This window comes from Paralichthys olivaceus, chromosome 21 (genome assembly GCF_024713975.1).
Source record: "Paralichthys olivaceus isolate ysfri-2021 chromosome 21, ASM2471397v2, whole genome shotgun sequence".
Taxonomy (NCBI): Eukaryota; Metazoa; Chordata; class Actinopteri; order Pleuronectiformes; family Paralichthyidae; genus Paralichthys; species Paralichthys olivaceus.
The window spans coordinates 14270202-14289625 of record NC_091113.1 but is presented as its reverse complement, the minus strand read 5'-3'; the positions used below and the strand labels follow the sequence as shown (position 1 = coordinate 14289625).

The window sequence follows — 19424 nt, the reverse complement described above, 5'->3', positions numbered from 1 at the left end:
ATAATTAACATCTGCTGCTTTTATCTGTCTGCTTGAATTTAATTATCTGAAGGAGAAGCATGTCTTAAAGTGTAAAGCAGCTGTGGACAATAGGTATTGTCAGAATCAATAATGTTACTTTACTCTTACAGTCTCTCTCTCTACAGATGGTGCAGCTCCACTGATGCCCTGTCTGTCAATCTTCTGCATGACAGAATTATACAACAAACCCACATCTATCACAAATCTCACTTCATCATTAATTAATGTGATGCATTAGCCCCAACATTCAAATTCGACTTGAAGCGGCATCATTTAAAACAATTTTTTTAGCCTGAATGTCCGCTATCATCCTCCTCCTAGTTACTGCTGCAATAACTGCAGCTATTGCTATGAAATCCATGAGTTACTTCATTTACTTCAATTGTATTGGACCTACAATGCTGTTTACCACTGAAACTCCAATTATATTTTGTGGAGTCAAACACTTCACCCACCCCTTAGTGATGAATAGATTAATTTTCTTTTTTGGGTGAACTATCCCTTTAACTGTACAGACATTTATATATATCAAATTAATTCATGTTTGCCAAATTTATGTTTACCCGTAAATGTAAAAACAGCTAGTCAATGCCTAAATTAACTTTTGAAAACTTAAAAAGATATTTGACTCAATGTCTGATCACTGATTGCAGTAAACCTTGTTTTTAACCTTGGTATTAGTGTAGAAATCACTTTAAACGTATCTTTGCTGTCTGGAAAATCATTCAATTGAACCCATTTACTGGGAGAAAAAATATGTAATATGATATCAAAGAAGATGGAAATCTGCTCTGGCAGGGTTGAGATTCGGGCTTGTGGAGGCAAAGCTCAGCTCCAGAGGGCCCAATTTAACCTCTGAACGCAATAAATAATTCTCTAATGCTGGATCAGCAGGGATTTCTAGCAGGTTCCATGACCTAGATGGGGTCAACAAAGTTTTTCAAATAGTATATAACTATAAACTTGTGGAGTTACCATGTGTTTTGTAACTTTAGCAAAACACTGCTTGTAACTTGTAACTCTAATTTTGATTTTCAACACATGTACTGCGAATGAAACCATGGAATTAGAAAGCTCGAGTGGAATAAGTATTATTAGTAAGATATTACAATGTTTCTTTTGCAGCATCAATAATTACTACTGGTGTGGCACCACAGACTAACTGATGGTCTTGTTACCGTAATTGTTACATTATGTACTTTTGTTAACTGCTATTACACAGCTCCTTGACGTGCAGAAAGTGGAGGAAAAGAAATAAGAAGAGGAGGATGTTGTGACAAAATAAGACCAGAATGCATCCATCAGAGAGGAAGTGAAACAGGTGGCACACCTGATCGATATAAAGCCACAGCAACAGTGAATAAAGCACACAAGTCAAGAGTCACGCGCGCACATAATGAACAGATTAGCTCACCATGACTAGGCAGGTAGTCAATGCATGACTATTCAATACCTTTGTGATATTTAAATCCCTGTCTTTTCAGTCCACATGTTTTTGCCCAATCTGAATACCCCAAGCACTAGCAGCAGGGCATTAAATCAGAAAAATACCCTTGAAGTAAAAAAAGGTTGCAGTTTTTTTGCAGCTTGTTTGATATTAAAAAAACACACTTAAAATGACAATTTGTATGCATGTATTCCATGTTCAAATACGTGAAAGATGCTCAATCAATGTTGTAGATATACCTTTTCTTCAAATCGGTTGTAGCTATAGGTATTTGGACATTATTTTTATAGTGGGGGGGTTAGTTGGAGTTACAGCACCACCAAGTATCACAATTTGACACACAAGCTCATGTCTGCTTTCTTTTATCTAGCAAACATTCTCATCAAGAACTTAGCATGAGACAGTGGGACTAGAGGAATCAGGACACGCTACAGTGGCTCCTCTCATGCTGCTCACCCCCGGCAGTGTTTGCCAGATGGCAGCCAGAGGAGGGACCCTGGTACAGAGCCTTGACAAAGTGTTCCTCAGTAAAAATAGAAATAAAGGTTGATCTCTTAGAGCTGGTATGATTCATGTTTGGACTATTGTGCAACTAACTTTTCTGTAGTCCCTGTTTGTGTTGCTAGTTTGTCAAGATGTCAGTTTTCCAAAGCTTAAAAAGCTTACTCTTTTTCTGTTTGCACTTGGATTTTATCTACCTGTCTTATCCAGAAACTAATAATAAAAAACCTTAAAATAAAAAAATGTATTCAAAAATTAGACTGCTACCTTTATTTGCAATCGATGTACAACTATTGCAATTAGCCATCAAATGCCATAGATCTGTGCCTAGATTTCCTTTGCTGTTCATCAGAAGAACTATGCAAAAACTCCAATTTCCATGAATTTATTATTATTATTATTTAAAAAACGTAATTTAATTTGGTAACAGATTGCGCTAAAAGTATAAATATACACAGCCACTCTACAATATGTGTTATTACAAAGTATCAGAAGAAACAGAATCGTGGGCTGACCGGCGCCAAGAAATGTGCTTCTTGTGTGAACAGCCAGGCGACTGCACTAGAATTGACGCTTCACGGCACCTCCGTCTCCAGTGAGTCCCTGGCATTAGCCTTGGCCAAGGCATGATCTCTTCCAGTGCCCCTCTAGTATATGTTTCCATTTACTAGAACCCCAGAATATAAAAATTAATCCCCCAACTGCCTGCATCTACGCAGTGCTGCGGCTCAGATAATTCTAAGCCTTTCATGACTTACCCCTATAACACAACCATTCCCACCAATGGCAGCAAACATCTATGCAAGGGACAGTCCTAACCACTGGGAGCAGCACTGAGGTTCAGGAGGCGATGGGTTTCTAACTGACAAACCCTGCAGGTGGTTGCCCGCTGAATGGTTTGCTCTGATCTCGTTAATTGCTCTGCTGATGGAGCTAAAATGCTAAGCAGCTAGCCCTGACCTGGCGAGCCTGTCTCGTCACTTTCCAAAAGATCCACAGTGGTGTTCACTATGCCCAGAACAAGTAGCACTGCTCAGAGGGTGTATTATAAACTTAATGATGGCTGAAGCTCTTGGCAAGTGACCATCCCCACTCACCCGCTACCAGCAAGAAATGATGTTCAGCAGCACAGAAAGAATTTCTAGAGAGCATATTGCGAGAGTCACGGCTCCTTGGGTTGCTTTGTCAAAACTGAAAGACTTGATTGATTCCTACATTTTGAGCAAAAACACATTCTTCCCTCAGGATACTGGAGGCAGGCAACAACATATTCTTTCCACTGAGAAAAGATAACAAACAAGCCACCGCAATCAATTTTCCCTAATAGCGGATGATCCAAAATGATTCTACTTTTTATTCTCTGTCTGCTTTTTCGGATTTTTGATATAAAATGCCCTTGAGGATCACTCAGCATCCCTGCGTCTCTCTTTTACTCATAAACACTGACTGAGATAGCGTATCAGTGTTTCACCAGCGCCATTCATTAAACATACGCACACAGAAAGAGGAGCTCTACAGCCCAGGCAGACGGCTCAGATAAGGAAGACATTATTTATTCACAGGGCAACATAGACCTCCATGAAATCCAGTAGGTAAAAAACCTTTCAGACAGTACAGGGAGGGAGAGAGAGAAAGAGAGAGAGACAACATGTTCTCATTAAACGGTCGCTGTGCTCCATGATGCACCACGCTAGAAGCCGCGACACCGATGATGTATGAAGGGGCAGCAGAGTGTAATGGCAGTCGAGAGATGTAATTACACTGGCTTCGCTTCAAAAAGACAGGTGGAACAGTGAGTCAAAGAGCAAGAGCCTGAGAGAACTTTTCTGAATGAAACTGCATACGCACCGGAAAAAGATGAAAGCCTCCACAGCAAACCAAAAGGAACAAGAGTCAATATATGGCTTATGAAAAGGAAGAAGATCAAATGAATAAAAATGAGCAGAGACTAAAAGAAAGGCTTTTGAATTTTTCTTGATACTGTTGCTTATGTGTGTACATTTGTGAAAGCTTTGAGTAACTTTGACTTATTAGTGGCACCAGGTATGTGACAGGTGCACTCAAAAGGTTTGCAACTGTCTCTGTTTTTTTTAGGTACAAACATGCAAAGGTGTACGTGTGTGAGCACCTGTGCATGAGTGTGCATAAGCATTGGTGAGAAAGAAAGAAGAGCGTGAGTTTCCATAAATAAGAATGACATTAAAAGTTCCAGGAAAACAGGATACATCAGGAGAGCATGAGGTCTTAAAACTAAAATATGCACCAGAGTTTCTGCGGATTTCAACAAGTTACATTGACCTGTTACAAGACCCTAATGAATGAAATTTAAGACTTATACGGACTCTGAGTGCCAGAATTACTAACATTTCCCCATAAGTCAAGATAAAGTGAAGTTACCTGGTAGAGAATAAACCTTGATATGCCATGTTATCTCAAACAGGCCTTCCCACAGCCAAGCTGAGTTTGCTGAGATAATTTCTGACCGAGGTGTCGGTGACCGTTCACATGAGTAAGACATACCTAAACATATTTAAGGCAGTATACGTTTTTAAGGACTAAAATTGTAATCATTGAATTGTTTAACCTTTAGCCTCTTTAAGACCCAGCAGAATCCCAGTAGACGATTAGCAATTGTCCCATACAAATAAACATTTAATCATAAGATGACATCACAATCAGCAGGGCAGCATCATTGGTAAGTGCCTTACAAAACTTTTTTAAAACAAAACAAATTTTACAAAGCTATGTTTGGTTGGGTAAAGGCACAAAAATGGCTTGGTTAGATATAGGAAGCTACAGTTGACTCCATTTTAACTAAATCTAAAATGATACGATCCGACAGACTCTGTGTTAATGTCTCCGCCATGAACAGATATCTGGCATTGGTTACAGGCTCACCAAAACTGGGCAGTTGAAGACTTGAGAAAAGAAGATTGCCTGGTCTGATAAATCTCCATTTCTGATGAGGCATGCAGATGGTGGGGACAGAATTTGTGTATGATCCATCCAGTGGGGTGGTAGGATGGCTTGTTGGCAGACTTCTGGCCCCTTAATACCAATTAATCATGATGTGATTTCCACAAGCTTTGCGAGCTGACCATCTGCATCCCTTTATGGCCATTAACTATCTTATAATGGCTAATTCCAACACGATAATGCAACATGTTGCAAAGCAAAAGTCAATTCAAAATCAAGTCATTAACGTGATCATGACTTCAGTAGCCTTTCCAAAGGAACACCTTTGGGATGTGGTAAAACAGAAACATTTAAAACATCTTGTGGAATCCATGCCACGAAGACCTGAGGCCATTTTGATAGCAAAGGGAGGAATTATCTTGTAATAGAAAGGTATCCTGATAGTGTGAGTTTATGTTGTTGATGCTATTTTTTTTTTCTTAGGAGAAATGAAGTACATTGTCATATGTGTCAAATGAAAACAAGAGGGTAAACAAGCAAGAGACTAGTGTGATGAATTATTCAGTCAAGGCTGTTTGCTCTCGTATCAAACCGAATCCACTTGATGTGATGTTGAAAGTTGGCTTGGCCCAAAACTGGGCCAAACCAACTGTTCCTCATTTTTTTTCCAGTTATATAAACCTTCCATTTTATAACTTTAGGTTTTGTGCAGCTCGGCATGTAGAGCAGAGATTACAAGTCTCATTCCCACTGGGGCCACCCACATTTAATATGCATACACTCAAAATACTACAAGGCTGTATGGAAAACAGCTCACCACGCACAATTTGATTTAACAGTAAGTCAGGCACACCAGCCATTTAGCTACCTGCAGCGTCTCGTGCAAAACTCTATCAGGCTGTAAAGACTGTGTGAGCCTTTTGATAGTCTGCAGTCAAGGAGGGAGAGAAGACGCATGCTAAAAATCCAGACAGTGATAGTGCATTACTCCCTTCAGGTCACAGCATTGTCAGGCTTGTTTAGAATAACCTCAGTATTTGAAATGTTGCCATTATTAATTTCCTATGCAGTTATTTTGATACTGTGGTTATTAAATGTTCCACTAATCTTCTCACTCTGTACTCAAAGTGGTGCGCCCATCCCAAATGAGCTAACATTAACCTCATTGGAAAAAAAAATAATTTAGGTAATTGATAGTTAATTATCAGACTACAGAGAGTATCCCCAAAGCAGTCATGACTAGAAAGACAATTTAAAAGGAAATAAGAGAGGGAAGAAGCAGGACTGAGCCATAAATTATGATGATTTAAATCATAAATGGAGAGGCAATGCAGTAAAAAGCCTGTTTTTTTTACAATTGTACACAGCTTTATGCTGGACACCAGGAACAGAGGTTATTAAACTTAAACTTAAAGTTCCTTTATTGATCCCACAAGGGGGAAATTCTTTTTACACTCATTTTACATTTTTATACATGCAGTTTAACCCACAATCCCACACACACAGACGGCTCAAAGACATGCACATTTTTGGAGAGAGATTGTAGAGTGATGGGCAGCCCCAGGAGAAGTGCCCTGTGAGCAATTGGGGGGTATGGTGCCTTGCTCAAGGGCACCTCAGCAGTGCCCAGGAGGTGAACTGACACCTCTCCAGCTACCAGTCCACCTTCCATACGTATGGTCCATGCTGGACTTGAACCGGTCACCCTCCGGTTCCCAAGCAAAATCTTTATGGACTGAGCTACTCCCATATTAAGTATGGTTACGAGTGACGACGAGTTAACGTTACCATCCAGCTCGGCCGCCCTCTCCCAGTAAGTTACTGCCAAGATGTATGTCTTTGTCCGCTTCAGCACTGAGCTGAGGACAGCGACACAAGAGCCACACAGGTAGGCTACTGAGTCGCTGTCCTCAGTACCGCAGAAAAGCGCTGAAACAGAGATGAAGGGGAACCCGGGTTTTTCTTTTTGGCATATTTTAACTGGCCCATCCAGTTTTCTGGAGGCCCACCCACATCAAATTCCTGGCGCCGCTAGTGCTCTCATCAAAACTATTAAAAAGAAACTAGTTTGATGGCATTGTGAAGCAGCGTGGAATCATGGGAGTTGGAGGTAATTGAATGCCCAACACAAAATGACATTCCTTCAGAGAAAGGAGACAAAAGTGTTCCATCGTGAAACGACAAACTAAGCGATAGCGTCCGTCAATCAAAGGTCTGGGAAATCTCCCCCATGTTGGAGTGTTCAATCACATCCATTTTTTTTTGAAAAAAACAACAGGCAAGGAATATTCAATCATGAACTATATTTCCATCATTATGCAGTTACACAATAGTGAACGAGGAGAAGTATGATTTCCATTATATCTTATGATGGATGCAAAAAATTTTAATAAAAGTCTGCAAAGCTAGTTTGTGTGGAGGTGTAATAAGGTGCATTGCTCCGTCAGAACAAGAATACGACCTAGGCCCCTGGAGATGGATGGAACCTGTTCAGCTGCAAATGTGGGAGGAAAGCAACGAGGGAGGGTAATGAGGCCATTTCTGTTCAACACTCTTCTCCAATTAGTTTTTGTGAGAGAGCAATGTGAACAGACATGAGACATTCATGTGCACCTCTGAAGGTCCCAGTTCCAGGGGGCAGGGGAGCTCATAAGAACATTTAGAATGCTAACCACTTGTGAGATAAGATTGCATTACAAAAGGGAGAAATTCTATAGATCCCCTGCTGTGGAATTATTCATGCTAAGAATAACATGAGAAAATAAAATAATGGTCCATCACACACAATACATAATAATAGCACGACACACACACACACACACACACACTCTTGTTATTAACTGTTATGTATCTTTTATAAACAGGGTATGAAGCTGGCAGATGAGCAAGACTCGCTCTTTGCAGAACATCAACATCATCATAATCAGAGGAAACCTTCGGGCTTTTTAGTGGCCGCAGAAGGTTGGACTAAAAATACACTCAACACAGCAAGGACCTTGGTCACAACACAGGAGTCTTGCCGACAGGGTTAACATCCTTATGTTGAAGAGACACAGGAGAATTGATTGCCTTACACCTCGGTGCGGGCGGCGGGGATTGTCTTGCTTTTCATTTAGGTCCTCATGTTATCAGGTTAGAGCGTCTACACTGCCTGTAGTCTCGAAAATGTTTCGCCACAGATTCAATGTTAATCTGTCGAATATAAAGGCAGCATAGATTTGCCTAAAAAATAATTGAATCTTCATCTCATCAGTCAGATGAAACTGATGGAGAAAAAGGCTACAGAGTAAAATGAGATTGCTGAAAACAAGCTTAGTACTTTACAGCATGAATGTCCCAGTGATGGTGTCCCAGTTGCTGAGCTGATCATCCTAGGTAACCATGACAAAACACTCCCGTCACTCACTCCTGTGAGACAGCAACACCCCCGACACAGCAAACAGTGAAGATGTCATGTGTTTGCCTCGCTCTGGTTATTGTTACCGCTTTCTACTTGGCTCACTGCCCCCTGCATACTGTGGACGGGAAAATCCCAGATCTGGTGATATACTGTATACCATGATGCAATGCTCCCATTGTAGGCTGCCAACACATTTTTTTTCTCCCGATCACTATTTGTTGTTACAGTGATGGATGCATGGTGGGACAAAGAAGATAATAAGGTGAGAAAGTAGCACCCTGTTTCATTCAAGTGTGCGATATTTGCAGATACATCAGAGTCTCTGCAAATATCTGCGAACAGAGAATCAGCTTCATGTGAGAAGTGAGAATTTGGAAAATGGAAAGTGGGTCTCTGTCTCTCTATTTTCCCCCCACCTCTGTTTCTGTGCTCTCTCCACCATCACTTTCACTCCATCTATTTTACCAAGGTGCAGCTTCCTGAAACCACTTAATCCCACAAGAGAGTGGCCCCTGATCCCCCCTTCTCTTCATGACTTCAAATTGAAAGCCAGGAACTGGGGTAATTTGCAGGAAAGTTCAATCAGTCGTCTATCGCATTTCAGTTCTATTTTTCCCTCAACAACAAAATACACACACAAAAAATGACAGAAAAACAATACTTTTTGTGGCAGAACACAGTGAGTAGTACTGCTGTTGAGCTTAATTTTGTGAGTGTTTGAGGATAAATTGGTTCAGCAAGACACACCCTCAGTGCCCTCACTGTTGAAGCAAACAATATAATTCATAGTTTCCATATCCACCAGTCTGCTTAGGTCCACTAGGGTCCATGCAGTAAATGTTGTTATCACCCAAGTCCACTAACCGGAAGTTTGACCCCATGCGGACGTCCTCATGCAGCCTGAACTTTTTGACCATGCTCATTGGACAGGTTGACCGCACATGCCCAATGCACAACATATCCACCTACTGAAATGGAATGGAATATGGGACCAAGCTCGAATGAGTGGAATGCCAGACTGGCGCAGACCCTCATTTTCGTATGAATAGAACTGTGGTTATGTAGATGTAACTGGAATGATAACTAAACGCTCAGCGTAGCGGAAAGGCACAAAGTATGGTCAACCCTTTAACCCAGTCTCATTGTGATGTTGCATTACAATCATTTCTGACACTAAATGCAATATTTATATCAGAGAAATGCTCACAATTCTATAACAACATATCTGCTGTGACTCTATCTTATTAAATCCAATACAAGGACCAATTGCTTAACAATTACTTTCCTGGGTGTGGAGATTTCAAGCTTTCAATATCCCAGCTCGTATTCAGGTTTTGGAACACAATGTACTGCTATTAACACATCTGAAGATGTTAATTCAATGCCCTTTGGATCCTATTAGCGTGAGGGGTAGAATACAGATGTGTTGAAAGAGGGAAATAGGAGAGCTGATAAAATGTCTAATTGGAACCATTATACAGTGTCTTGGTTACCTGGCTTTCATCACTTTTACGGCTCTCTAAACTCGATCCTGCCTCTCTCCCTCTTTCTTTCTCTCTCTCTTTCTCCCCGTTACCTTATCACCACCATCCTTCTCTCCCTGTCAACCCCAGGTCTCCCCCTCTGTCCATCTTGCCCTTCCTCCATCACTCTCCTCATTCAGCTGCAGTGTTTGTTGAGGAACCAGTAAAAGTGGCACCAGCAGCTGTCCAAACACTGATGGCCCCCTGCTGTGTGTGTGTGTTCCCAGTTGCTTTCATGTTAGCTGTTATCTTAGCCCAACATATCTACTGTTGTCACCATGGCACCCGGAAAGGAAAGGGTACATAATAATAGTTTACTGAACTAGAGAGAAATAAGAATAGAAACCTAAAATAAATTGATGAATTCTCATCCACTCACCATGTTAAATAACCATATTTTAGCACATCAACCTAAATAGTTCAGTGACAGTCGGAAAGTTCTCTCACTAAGACATCTGCTTCGGGCCCTTTATGCAGTTCACAGTCCAGGATGATCCTCTGTGGTAAACTCTCTGAAAGATTTTAAATCATCCATCGCAAAGATTGTCTAGTTTTGACTTCCTACCATCTATGTCAAGACTGTTACATTTACACAGAATGTTTTTTGGCACACATCAATCCAAGATTATTTATAGTCACAGTATTACTATTGTTTGTTTGTCTGAAGATATTTGAGGAAAACTTTACTCTTGAGTGACATAGTGAATGAAACTAGGCCACTAATGGAGAAGAACAGGCAGCCTTAAATTATGCTATTCATACCAACCTCCCTGAGAACAGGTAACGGTCTTTGGTCCTGAGGGGGCAATTAAAAGGACAAGTCTGACAAGTTCCAGTGTAGTGAGGCCTACTTACCATCCCCTCTGAGCAGTGTATATTTATGAAAGGTATACTTATGATCAAAGTACATTCTCCACACTAATAGATTATTACAATCACAAAAACAAAGGGAGCATCTAATAGTCAGTGTACAGACAATGGAGGTGGCAAAATTTCTCAATTCTAAGATGCATGGCGATGTGGACAATGCAGTGACAGAATATAGTCAAGTTTTTGCTCTATAATTTACATGGGACACATTTAAAAACAATGCACATGCAGTTCAACTGCCACACACAACAAGAGACGCACAGAGGACATCAGGGTTAGAGTGAAGTTAACCCTAACCTTAACTTAACTTTACCATTTATGTTTAAGTTTAAGGTTTTGAGATGCATCAATGCATTGTTGTGCATATCAATTGTTAACTGCTGAATTTTAATTGAATGCACCGTCAATCAACACAATTGATGAGAATAGTGTTACAGCAATATAATAAACAATTACAGTGGATGGGCAGAAGGGGAAATTTCATCATGTGGGGGGAAAAAAATCAAGGAAGCTAAAACTCCAGGAGAACAGCAGGAAAATCAAAAGTATGGGATGTACCATGATCATTTATATTTTATATAATATATCATTTATATTGTTAAAAAAATGATTTTCAGTGTGTTTTCTGGACGGATTCCGATGAACGGAAAAGATAAAACAGACACTGAAACCATCACTGCAGATTGCAACATGGCGCTTTGCTGCCGGTGTCAACAGCCCAACTGATTAACATGGGCGCTGAAAGGTAGCAGACAGCGTGGTGCTTCGCGGCGCTTCTGCCTCCGGTGTGTCCCTGGTGTAAGGCTCGTAGAAGATCTCAACTGCTCACCAAAGCTACACAGTGTGAAAACTGGTGTTCTGGGCACAAATTGGGGATGAAAGAGGCAGCAGTGTTGCTTTAATTAAATTTTATCGCAACACATAACTTCTGACCAACATGCTCTGTCACCTCAAGATATTAAAACTGCTTTTCTTCACAAATGGGTGAAAGGATTCAAGATTGTTTGTCCATCACTACTGATAAAGACCTTCTGAGTAAGTTCATGGTCATCCCCTCTGCCTTACAAAGAGAGTGAGACTGAACTGCTGCACGGGTGACTTTAGGTCAGGAGGTTCATCTGCCCAATTAGCCCCTGCTGAGTTGAGAGGAGAGACGAGGAATGACTCTGCCAAGTCCTCACGGCTACCAGTACAACCAAGCAGATTCTCAGTGCAGCTGTTAGTGAGCATCTGATTGTTTCGAAGCAGAAAGTATCTCTTGATTTGGTTTGACACAAGATAAATGATCATCATTATCTTCTCAGTGACAAATATTTCTTTGCAGCTGCATCAACAGCAAAGAGCATTGACAGGACTTAGTCCTAGCACGTAACCGTGAAAGACGACTCTGACTAGCACAAGCTAAAAATTAGAGGCAGACTGAAAGGTTAACAGAGCATCGACTATTTCAAGGCAGCAAACAAATCCCAAATATTGTTTCATTATTGCATGTACAAAAGCAAACTGAGGTTGGATTATAATGCTATGATATGTGTTTACATTTCACAAAACATTCTGTATTCAGATTTACATCAGACACAGACAGGGCTTATAGCTTCTTAGGGTGAATTTATAGTTTCCATGTCCGCCAGCCAGCTCGGTTCCGCTATGATCCTACCCACGGACCCCTATGCAGGCTTCAGTGTGCAGACCTAAATTTGAGACGGCTCCGGGTAAGATATATCCACCTACTGAAATGCAATGTAATGTGGGATCAGGTTTGCATGTGTGGAAAGCCAAACCAACATAAACCTTCATTTAAGTTTAAACAAATCCATGTGAATGGAATGAGTACACAACTCTCAGGGAAAAATGTACATATGCACACACAATAGGGAATGGAAAAATAGGCTCACAACACAATGCATCTCTAGAATATTCAAACCTCATGGTGTGAATTGGAGCAGAAATTATTACACCATGATCAACCAGATGATGTCAGCAACAAGAAATAATCTTTATCAAGCTTTAAAAGCTGTGGCTGACTAAAAGACATTTGTGTGTTATTCGAGTTTGTGTCATCTTATATGAGTGTGCATGACGGTGATGTGTCAGCCGCTCCTACATATGTAATTCTTGTCATTCCCTCTGTCCTGGCGTGACTGCAGGAGCTTAAGGCAACAGCTGTTCTCTGCTGCTCCGACTATAGTGGCTGCGTCACATTTCTGTCAGTCTCAGTCCCGTCTCCCTGCTTTTTGTAATTCAAGGTTTGTACTCTATATATCAATCAAACCTTGGATAACATTCACTTGCCATGAAACAAAATGCACTACATTTAATTGCAGGGCTCCACAAACAATCTTGGTAAAATAACAGTGGCCTTGCTTTACTCCTCAAAGAGAAATGGATCATAAATGGCACTTATTGGGCATGATTTAAATCAAGGACAAGTCCAAATGAGGTCGAGTCCAAGACTTAGTTCATATCTGGTATCAACATGCGTGATCCAATAACAAGTGTAGAGCTCTGAGAGTTCACACCTGGTATTTGAACGCTTCTACACATGCTTTTAAAGTGACCACCTGAGGAGCACAGCTCTTCAACTATATAACATTTAGCTTATTTTAAATTGTAAATAACTAGAAAATATGTGGCAGTTAAAACAGATATATTAAAACGGTAAATGGATTGTATTTACAAAGTCCATTTCTAGTATTATTGACCACTCAAAGTGCTTTACTTTTCAAACCACGTTCACCCATTCAGACACATTCATTCAAAGCTACAATATGCAGTGCTTTTTCTGTTGCACACCATTCACACACTGCCGTCACAGCTGAAGGGACATTTGCAGTATCTTGCCTGAGAACACTTTGGCATGCGCACTAGAGAAGCTGGGGATTGAACCACTGACAGTTTCATTAGTTGATGACTGGCTCTATCTCCTGAGCCACAGCCACACCATTGTTGTGGTGGGCAAAATTAAGTAAATGTATGGGAAAGAGTTACGCACGAATGTTAGCTGCGGCTGCTTGCGTTACTTGGTTTGACCTGTAACGTACACTTGCTAGAAAAAAAAAGAATACATTTGAGAGTGCCACTGGAATAATATCTGATAAATCTCTCTCTCAATAACACACACACACACACACACACACACACACACACACACACACACACACACACACACACACACACACACACACACACACACACACACAGAGGAGGAAAGAAAGCCATCTGGCCATTTGTCGAGTTCACAGACTCAAAAAGCGAGACAGTCAAAACACCCCAGAGTCTGAGATGAAAAAACAAAACTTACTGGGACTGGACTTGAGACAGACACCACGTCAGAATCTACATGTTGAGCAGTCGCATAATGCTCACACTTACTTCAACAATGAAGTTGAATACTAGTAATTTAAGTGTCTAGATCCTTGATTCCCTAATAATTCTCTATCAAAGGACCTAAAAAGGGCCATGTAATTATGTACTAATCAAAGTAAGAGACAGACAGGAGGAACAAAGAAGCCAAATCAGAATTTCTCAGAAAATGGAATGGAGGTTTGGATGATGCCTCAGATTATCCAATTATAAGTTCAGACTTCAGTAGTTCTTTTATTTATTTATTTATTGCTTTAATTAATTTGACATTTAATTGTCGCGTGTTAGAGGCATCAAACACATGGCCTTCTTATTCTTACCTCTTTTCCATTGTTCTCCTCAGTAATAATTACTGAGCTGTAATAGAATGATCAACACATATCTTAAATATTAAGATTTACACTGTTTTGTTGTTCAATATATTTTTACAGTACATGAGAGGTTCTTACCAGCAGGGGCATGGCCAGGTCAGCCAAATACACAAAGGCCGCCCCAAGTGTGAATCCCACAGCCACAGGTATGAAAGCAAAAGAGCCGTACTTCCCAGAATCCTCTGCCATATTGATTGCTGGCGCAAGCAACGACCAATAGGAAGCAGCCAACATTACCTGAGGGAAGAGAGAGGGAGGGTATTGAGAAAACATACTTCTACTAAATTGTTGTACAGTTCAAATAATAACAACAGTGAATTTTGTTAGTTGTTTTTGTTGTTGACCCTAACCTTACTCCGAACCTCCAACCCCCCCCCGTCATTTTGAACTGCCGATGTTGTGCAAAAATGTGACATCATCGGTGGTTTAACATGATAGTGTTTTGTGAAACAAAACCCATTAGAGTCTATTGGAGGTCTATTCGAGGTACATGAAAGCTCACAGTATCTGCAGCTTCTGTTGTTCATTTGTTATCACTGAAAACTTGCAACATGCCGATTCTTATACTCTTTGTGTTCTGGCAGATCCTCTCATGCTGATTCCCAGCGCGATCCTGGAAACATGAAGAGTCTGTGTTCAGCCCTGCCAATCAAAAGCAATGAAAGCCTGCAGTTGTTTTAGCTCCAGCACTCAAACGTGCTGAACTGCTGACATCACTCAGCTTTTGTCAGTCACACAGATGGAGTATAACAACACCAGACTTGATTGCAGCTCATTTGGTACGGCTGAATATTAAACTCTTGGAGCTGAAACATGCATTATGGTAAACACCTCAGTTTGTGATCGCAGTTGTTTTTACAGTTTACATGGTTCTCTGACCTTTCACAATCAGAGGAAAGAGCTGGTTTTAAAAGAAACGAGGGAAATAAAACCTTTCTTTTCTTTTCATCTGGCAACAAAAGTGGGGCACATAGATCAAAGACAACTCAGAGAGGAACTTTAATGAGAGGCTGAACTTTAAGGGTCTAGGGGGCGATATTGCCTTAAATTTATACTATTTCTGTAGATGATTTTGTGGTAAAAGTGGTTATGATAACTACAGAACCACTATAAAATATTAATGGTGTAATACTACCTATATATATATATAGTAATGACTGTTAAGACTTGGGATACTTTCCTTCTGCTTAATGTTGACCATATTGCGTAATACATGATCAGTGGCTATATAGGCATAATTATGCTACTGATAATAAAAGCAGCTTCCTGATGAATAATTATAAAGCAGGTTTTCATTTCCAAATTGTTCTGCTTCACTTAGCTTCTAATTAACGGCAGTTTCATCCCAGCGATGTGGTTGGTCAATCACAGCAACTGGTTCCAACCAGGATTCTCCATCAATTTAGTGTATTTTACTCGCTCTCCATGCTCTTTTATTAACTTGGAAACTCAATAGAGACATGGCCTCAGACCTAGCCAACAACACAACACACAATCACAGAAAAAAGGACACTTGTGAGGGAGATTATTTTCATCTTCCATGCCAGCTCTCTACTAATCAATTCCGCAATCTGGTGGACATTGTGCACCACTGTGCCAACTGTGCCGAAATGGGGAGCTGTCTACATGTCAATTACCACCAATTAGGGGTGCTAATGATTAGCAATTTGACACATTGCTGTTACAGCTACTGAGTCTCAAAGGTGCATAGAATATATTTGTACTTTGCCTTTGCTTGCGAGGGGTTTCATGTTTTAGGTCTTCTGTCATCATTAAGTAATCGAACATGTGTAATTTGTGTTTTGATGATTGATTTAGTAAAACATTTGATATTTACTATTTCCTGAAAGCATGCACATATCCTACATTGATTAATACACAATACATAATTTTACAGACCATTCAAAATGGCAGAGGAAGTAAGATTGATCATTTTACAACCTTATTTACAATGATAAAAGATAATTGATTTTGGTTTTATATTAATGAGCTAGGCTTTAATATTAAGTTTTTCATTTTCAATGTAGCTTCATAAAAAAGAGCCCAAGTTAAGGAAAATTAAAATAGAAGTCACCAGTCTGTTAGCAGTTCAGAGAATAGTGACACTATTGCTACCCCCACATCAGATATATATGGGATATGAATTCTCTATTGGTATGTGCGGCCACATCCAAAAAAGTAGAGCAGGTTTTCAGACCTACTGATCTCTGAACACAGTCCCAGAGAAACTAAAAATAGAAAAAAACATTTTGATGATTGGATGATAAGGAATGGAAAGATAAGGAAAATATTATCTACTTTTGTATCATCCTCCTTCTTTTTTACTGGATTTATTAACAATACTTTTCTTCATCTTTTTTCTTTGACACTATTTCAACAATGTGCTACTGATCTTTCTTCCTTCATGGTTTCTTGTTCTCATTTGCATTTCCTACAGTCAGCCCCCAGGTCAATTTCACAATCTCCACTCTCACTCATTAAGTCTGCATTCCACTTCTCCAGGTTATTGAATCACCTGTCTACCACTAATGCCAGCACCCAATTACTACCCTGTTGCTTAAATCAGGGTCATATACAATTTTTTTTTTTGACCCAGGTTAGATGGAGTATGGAGCATTCTGCTTTATTCTTATTTGAACAAGTGAACAAAGCTGGAATCTATCTGCATATACAGCTAAGCACCGAACCAAAATTACTGCATTTACATTATTTTGATATTCTGAGCATGTTGCTAACACCATCTTATACAGACTGTGAACTATGTGTGAAAATTGATACCATATTCAAATTGACACCAAATTCAACTTGGTGTCCAAATATACTGGATCACTGGGGCTTTAAATTGAATGTTGCATAAAGGTTTAAGTGCTAAAAACGATAATTCACATTGCAATGGTGCAATGATAGAAAGAATCGAAGGAATATATGCTCGATATATATCCAACCCTCCTTCTTGCCTAATGATAAAACAGAAAGCTTTACAGGATTAATACAGCAATGAGTGCATAGTTGTTTTTTGTTGACTTATGGCCTCTGTGATGGAGAAGTTAAACTTACCATGGATGACAAAAAGTGAAGGGACTGGCAATTTCTTCACCATCTTTAAGCTATTCATTAGCTAGTTGATTAAATTAAATAAGTTGCAACATGTAAAAAAAAAGTTCTGAGGTCAGGAGAAGAGGTTGAGGAGCCTCTTGTGTTGTTATGGACTGGAAAGTGCCCTTTGAATAGTGTTTGTTGTAGTTTTCCAGGATTTCCATAGATTGTGGATAATACTACCACACTTGGATAATGCACATACTTTTAGTTTTAGAATTTCTGCTGTTAATTCTAACAGTAAGACTTTTTCTGGTCTATGTTCCATCTTCCCTTGCAAAAGACAACATTAATAATTGTCCTACTTGAATTAACCTAATATAAACAGGAAAACTGACATTATGAGTTATCAAACTTCCGTCGAAAGTCTCATAAAATGCTCTCATCATTAGGGACACTCTTCCGGACACCATGGGATGCACTGGTCCTACACTGCTTGAAAGCAATCACCTGAAGGCCCGTTGCAGCTTAATTAATCCTGCAATCAGTGATTAACCTGCTGAGTAAGTAGGATTCATATAAGTGATGAATGTCAATAACAGTAACAGAGACTGACCTAATTTAATGGATTTCATAACTGCTTGATTTTTCATTCAGTGTCTGGCACATGTGACGCACATGGCACTGAGGTAAAGTAGGGAGAAAATAGGTGCAATACTGATAAGTAAAGATTGGTTGTTCTGAAAGCCTGCTCCAAGGGATTAGTGTTGATGGTCATATTTCTACAGTTAAGAGATTAGCATGAGGCTCTTTGAAGGTGAAGATGGCAAGACGAGTGCAGAGGCGTGCATGAACTGTAGATGAAAAATAACCTGAAACAAGAATCCGCAGGTCTGCCTTTCAGCTGAAGACTTTTCCATGAGATTAATCATCAAGTTTTGTCAAGTAATACATTGTATTTAACAGACTGCTGGAACATTAATTAAATCCTAGAATATTAATTGTGAGGGACAATGACAAAAGAAAAGACAACAGACAAAAACTTATTGATGGACAATTCAAAACCATTCTGGAAAAATTGCAATCATGCAAAAATCCCTGAATATGTTCCAATTATACTTGACCAAAACTGGTTATCTGATTTATTGCTTAATATAATACTACAGTTATCCATTAGGACATTCCCTTTTGTGTGCAGCAACAATGCAAACTGCTCTGGACACATGCAGCAACAATGAGTCTTCAATACATTTGAAATAATTCTATAAAAGGTTGTCTCTTCAAAACCAATCAGATCATGCAGGCATCAAAGCTTTGTCTCCAGAGTAAAAGAAATGTAGAGATGAATGCATTACATTATCTAAGGAAGATTATTGTTCAACAACGCTAAAGCCCTGAGGAGGAGGCCATTTACCTGTGTGGCTTTTGAGATACAGATTTAAAAAAAGGACATGTCCGATTCAGAGTCAAGGGAAAACGTCACGTCACTTTGCATTTTGCAAGGATATATATTAAATAATTCAGTCAGGCAGTCTGTCCGTCTGTCTGTCTGTCAGTGGAGCACATCTCTTGAGAACCATTCATTTTATCAGCTTCACACTTGGCATGTGTTTTGTTAAGGAACCAGGGAAGTGCACTGTTGAATTTGGTGAGGTTTGGACCTGTGATACATTCAATATTGATTACATTTGAATAAACAAGCAAACAACTGATACTCCAGTGTCCGGTGTTCTGTGTACTGAGTCGAGCTTCACTAAACAGCTCATTGTGGTTTCAGGGTCCTGCAGCTGGACTTTACTTGTCAGGGCTCAATTACTACAGGTCACTTTTACACCTCAGAAAGAAAGCTGCAACCAGCATCACCACAGGGCAAACAAACAGCCCATTCCAAACAGGGACATTTAACTGCACTAGTCAAGCAAATTCACCAAAGCACACAGCATGACATGTCTGAAAGCAGAAATCCTGCATTATGA

At 39.9% G+C, this 19424-nt stretch overlaps 1 protein-coding gene across 2 annotated transcripts in view; it reads right to left on the bottom strand.

The window, feature by feature from the left end:
• LOC109627066 (zinc transporter ZIP11) overlaps positions 1-19424 on the bottom strand; it is a 97033-nt gene that overhangs the window by 64352 nt on the left and 13257 nt on the right. For both annotated transcript variants that reach the window (XM_069517498.1, XM_069517499.1), the window contains exon 4: positions 14491-14649. In XM_069517498.1, the coding sequence (XP_069373599.1) occupies positions 14491-14649 (159 nt within the window). The remainder of the gene's footprint in view (positions 1-14490; positions 14650-19424) is intronic.